A 5,322-nucleotide genomic window follows, 5' to 3' on the forward strand; every position below is an offset into this window, starting at 1 on the left:
TACAACCGTTATTCAGAAACACATCCATCGTGTAAAAAAAAAAAAAAAAGAGATATTACTGAAAATCTGAATCATCCGCCGTTCTTATTGCATTCATATTTCAGCGTTTATGAATGTTGGATAGCATCTGAATCACGAATGATCAACAGCATCAGTGTTTATACGTTCGTCAAAACAGGAAAAGGCATATTAAAAAAACATTCAAATGCACAAAAATCATTTGTGAAATCTTCCGTTAACCCACAAACTCCAGTGTTACTGAAAACATCCAAAAATGAACAAAAATGTGCAATAAAAAGAATCACGATGCATGCTTGCTTTAATAAATGCATCATCAGAAATCTCACAATTGTGGGTGTTTCAGAAAGATTATTAGTCTGAGGAGAAATCAGAGATTTTAACTGGAAGACTGTGGAAAACTGCAGCTTTTACCAGAGATTTCAGTCATCCTAAACGAAATGTGATCAATAAGATACATATGTACATCAAATATACAGTTAGAAATAGCAGCCTACAGTATATGAGTGAAGTGCTCGATGAAATCAGGTTCTCACATACAGCAACTGATCGATTATCCCAACATTAGAGAGCAAATATCAGCTTTAAACGACAGGTCTATAGTAAACCTTGAACCAAAACCTGCTAATAAATAACTAATCAAGTTTATCAGGAGCGATGCGACGTACAGCATAATGTAGGTTTTCAGTGCTAGTTCAAAAACAATCATATCAAATAATCAAGAAAAGCCCTGTGAAAGGTTTCTGAGATTGAGTCAGCAGTGCTTCGACTCGATTTCTGTTTGAAGAAATAAAATAAAAACAACTTCTGTTCCAACAGATGTTCTTCTGAGATTAGTTTAAGCCTAACTAGTCCTTCATGTCCTCTTCAATCAAAACGCTATGATCTGATGAGAGTTTATTCAGATCCAGAAAGCCAGGTAAACCTGACCGAGAGCCAGTGGCTTTAAAAGATCACGTCACTTTAAGTGTTGCGAACACACACCACACACTAACAGCATCAAGCAAATCTGCCGTCAGAGAAATCATAAGCATACAGGACTTCTCATGACGTTTGAATGATTTGTAATAAATTACAGCAGACACAAAAAGCAAATCTTCAGGACGGAGCTGCAGAACTGCTTTATCAGTGCACAGCATTTATATTTATATATATGTGTGTGTGTGTATTTTAGGGTTCATCAACAATTTGATGCATTTGGGACTTTGACACGGGTTTTTATCAGTTAACTGTTTTTTAACTGTTAATATTTTTGTAAATGTGCAATCTGAGGGTGCACAAAGATCTAAATATTGAGAAAATCGTCTTTACAGTTATTTAGAGTTCTTAGCAATGCATGTTACTAATCAAAAATTAAGTTTTGATATAGTTGTGGTAGGAAATTAACAAAATATCTTCATAGAACATGATCTCTACTTAAAATCCTAAGGATTTTTGGCATTAAAGAAAAATGTCTACAATGCATTGTTGTCTATAGCTACAAATATACCCCAGAGACTTAAAACTGGCTCCTGGGACACAAATATAGTGTTGTGTAAATATAATGACAGTTAATCACACACACGTTCAATATTAAATATATATTAAGATAAATAAATGTATTGTGTGTGTGTCAAAGTCCCAAGTTGATCAAATGTTTGCTCAAACGTGTTTTAATGAACCAATTTTCTGAATCCTGAATATTATTATTTTTGATAAAAACAGATTTTTCTAGAAAAGGACGTGGTTGCACGGCTTTTATCCGATGGCGAGCGTCTTGACGAGGCCGCAGTGGAACTTGCGTATGTGTCGGTACAGATCTCCGGACTGAGTGAAGCGCCGCTCGCACCACTTACACGCGTGTGGCTTCTCTCGCGTGTGCACCACGGCGTGCCGGCTCAGATTGTGTGAGTACTGGAAGCTCTTCCCGCACTGTCCGCAGGTGTACGGCTTCTCGCCGGAGTGCGTGCGCTCGTGCCGCTTCAGCGTGTACATGCAGGAGAAGGTCTTGCCGCACTGCGAGCAGGTCGGGACGGAGCCGTCGGGCGAGAGCTTGGAGCGAACGCCGTCTTTCTCCTTGAAGTGCGAGCTGAGGTGGAGCTGGAGCACGTGTGGGCTCGGGAAGACCTTGCTGCAGAGCGGACACACGCAGACCTGCGGGAGGAGAACGCCGCTGGACGTGGAGATGTCGGAGGACGCCAGGTCGTCTTCATCCTCGCCCTCGCTGTCCCGGAGATGATGCTCTGAACGCACTCGCAGCGCTCTCTCCTCCTCCATCAGCTCGTCGTCCGGAGGCTTGTTTTCAGGGAAGAGGGCAGTGAACCCTGTCACCACTGAACTCCCAAAGCGCTGGCTCTCCGGGCTCACCGGATCACCGTCCTCCTGCTCTGACAGCAAGTCATGTTCGTCTTTAACAAGTGGCTCGGTGCCCTGCTGCTGGCTGTCGAGGGCCAGCTGTCCCGAGACGAAGGAGGGGTGGAAGCCGTCTCGACTCGACAGAGGCTTGAAAGATAAATCCAGCGCTCGGTCCGTGTCATCCGACGCCCGGGACCTCTGGGACACAGGGACGGATGAACTACTGACATCAGCTTTTGTTTTTCCAGCTGTTCGGACACAGGCCTCGGCCTCGGCTGACACATAATTGACACCTACAAGGTCCGGGGACCCTTCGGGGTGACCGTTCGCCTTCTGCCCGCCGCAATCTGTGTCATTCTGCTCCTTATCCTTCAGCTTTCCTTTGCACACTTTCACGATGTCGTACATGTGCAGGTAGCTGGCTGCCGCCAGGACGTCCTCCACCGGAAGAGCACTGAACTCCAGCTTTCCCTCATACATGAACTCCAGCAGCAGCCCGAACGCCGGCGCCGTCACGATGTCGCTGTTCAGATGCACCACGTCTCTCTTGTCCAGCTGGTCGTGGTAGAAGAGGTGGAAGTACATGCTGCATGAGGCCAGAACGGCTCGGTGGGCTTTGAAGCGTGTCTCTCCCACCAGCACAGTGCAGTCGCAGAGGAAGCCCTGGTGTCTCTGCTGACTCAGACACTGCAGTAACTGCCGGCTGTGGTTTGGGAACTCCATGCTTATGGCGTGATCTGCCGGAAAACAGGAAAAACTGGATGTTAAGTAAACGCCGGGTAGCCATTCACAACGGTGCATCTACAGACCGCCAGAGACAAACAAAAGTAGCTGTGTGCTGCATTACAAACACAGCCCGTGGGTTTCCAAGCGCTTTTTTTCCTTGTGTATGAAGAAGTCTGCGTGTTATTTTCCTGCAAAAGCTGCTTTAGTGCATTCTGAATGCCCAACAAAAAGAAAAAGGTTTCATCTCACAGAAAATCCTTCTAATGCAACACGCAGGCCTGAAAACACACTGGAAAAAAAGTTCCCAGTTGTTCTCCCGAGCTGTTTGTAATGCAGCTACAGCACATCGATGGTCAAAAATTGACATTTTGGTGTGTTTCAAACACTGACCTCAGGATTGTAGTTTGGAGTTACAAAAGTAGCTACTGAAAAATAATTCAACATAATGCCATTCAACATTAAAAATAAATTGTACTTAAGAGACGTTTGTGATGCACAGCTGCTGCAGTATATCTGTAAATATTTCTAATGCACGATAAACAGCTGTCTCACAATTATAGTTCCAAGCTCCATAAAAGTGGTTTGTTTCACTTCGAATTCAACATACAGGCCACCAAAGACCAACAAATGCAACATCATACTAAAAACACGTCGCGCTTCCGAGAGCTTTGAGACGCGCATCTACAGTCTATGTGTCCAAAAATGTCATTCATTCAAAAAAGTGGATAAAAGTCATTTTGCTCAAAGATTTAAGCGTGGAATCTAAAAGAAATAAAAGATCGCAGACCTCAGCAGCCCCTGTAGTTTCAGCGCGCGCACAAGCGGGTCTTCAGTGAACGAGCGTCGATCCAGTCACGCGCACACAACATCTCACATCTCCACACGCTAACTCAAACATGACGATCATCATATAAACACAAGGAAAAGAACAGTTCCAGAGCACCAGCCGACTGAACGCGACCTCTCCGTGTGTGTGTGTGTGTGTGATCTCTAGAGTCAGCTGCTCTGACATCAGCCTCAAATCTCCAGCTGTGTCTTTATGCCATATGTTTCTCCGAGGAACCTCAAACTTCTGAGTTCCTGCGTTTTAACGCGCTTAAATTGTAACACGATCCTCGCTCATATTAAAGAGTTGGAAGCGCGAGCGAGCTCGTGACAGGATACTTTTGTTTGAAAACAAACTCGCGAGAACTAGACAGCGGCGCATTACGCGGAACTTTTACGCGCTTTTCCTCCGTCTTTAACGTCTTATTTCGCGCCCGAGCGTCTCGTTAGCTGATGCACTGAGCTGTGTTAGAAACTCCGGTCTCGTGAGGAGCGGCGGCGGAACTCAGACGGCGTCGCGGATCAAAGGCGCCGCGCCGCGCCGCGCAGCGATACATTGTGTCACATTCAGATCCGCTTCAAAGCGCGCACTCACCGCTGTGTCCTCAGATGGACCCGCGTGCTCTCATGGTGTGTGTGTGTCCAGATGTTGAGTCTGTGTTTCCGCTCCTCAGAGTCCGGTGCGCGTGAAGATCTGCGCTGCGTGTGTGTGTGTGTGTGTGTCAAGCAGGCTGTTAATGGTCCAGTCTCGCGATAACACCAGTGTACTGTACTTCAGGACAAACTCACACTGGGGCAGTAAGAAGCAGTGTTCACTTAAAAGACAGTGTTACTTGTTCTGCATTAATAAAAGACCATTCATTTTTGTTATATTGAGATTTTTTTTTGTCTTTGTTGTTTTGAATAAAAGCATCTGCTTAATGCATACATGTCAATATAAAATTTAATCTATTTAATGTCTTATTTCTTTTTTTATGTTTTGGGGTTTGCAGTATCTGCCTTAATTTTATTTTAATACATTTTATATCTTGAGGCATGTTTACAAATCTATTATTTTGTATTTATATTTGGGAGGGGGGGGGGGTTAATTACAAGCTTACAATATTTTTCTTGTTTTCTAAATTATGCATGCATTTTATATCTTGTTCCTGTGTGTTAAAAATATCTCAAATCTATTATTTAGTATTGTTGTATTTATTTACTTTTTGTGTTTTGGGATTTATTCACAAGTTACAATATTGTTAATATACAATATATTAAGTTTTATATTCACTGATGTTTATGGGTTAATTTCAAAATTATAAATGCATTTTATATCTTGAGGTTGCGTTTAAATCATTTAGTCATGATTTTTAAAATTAAATTAACTTAAATGGTTTTAAATATGACATTTTACTTTGTGTATTTTCTGGTTAGACG

General features: G+C 43.2%; 1 protein-coding gene and 1 long non-coding RNA gene across 3 annotated transcripts; one reads left to right on the top strand and one right to left on the bottom strand.

Moving 5' to 3' along the window:
- Nucleotides 1–744: 744 nt before the first annotated feature.
- Nucleotides 745–1,232, top strand: LOC132144591 (uncharacterized). The gene is made up of 3 exons (XR_009434357.1): nt 745–913; nt 959–985; nt 1,121–1,232. It is a non-coding gene; the product is annotated as an uncharacterized LOC132144591 (long non-coding RNA).
- Nucleotides 1,233–1,734: 502 nt separating this feature from the next.
- Nucleotides 1,735–4,614, bottom strand: LOC132144932 (zinc finger and BTB domain-containing protein 18.2-like). Of its 2 annotated transcripts, none has more exons than XM_059555524.1 (2): nt 4,499–4,614; nt 1,735–3,089 (listed from the first exon to the last, which is right to left on the bottom strand). In XM_059555524.1, the coding sequence occupies exon 2, from the start codon at nt 3,073–3,075 to the stop codon at nt 1,756–1,758; it is 1,320 nt and encodes a 439-aa protein (XP_059411507.1). In that variant the 5' UTR covers nt 3,076–3,089; nt 4,499–4,614; the 3' UTR covers nt 1,735–1,755. The 2 variants fall into 2 exon arrangements, with proteins under 2 accessions (XP_059411507.1, XP_059411508.1); XM_059555525.1 differs by lacking the exon at nt 4,499–4,614 and adding an exon at nt 3,866–4,457.
- Between the last annotated feature and the right edge of the window lie 708 nt (nt 4,615–5,322).

This window comes from Carassius carassius, chromosome 8 (assembly GCF_963082965.1).
Source record: "Carassius carassius chromosome 8, fCarCar2.1, whole genome shotgun sequence".
NCBI classification, from domain to species: domain Eukaryota; kingdom Metazoa; phylum Chordata; class Actinopteri; order Cypriniformes; family Cyprinidae; genus Carassius; species Carassius carassius.

Excerpts from the sequence above, each read along its gene's own strand:
- LOC132144932 (XM_059555524.1), bottom strand. The coding sequence starts at position 3,075 with ATGGAGTTCCCAAACCACAGCCGGCAGTTACTGCAGTGTCTGAGTCAG.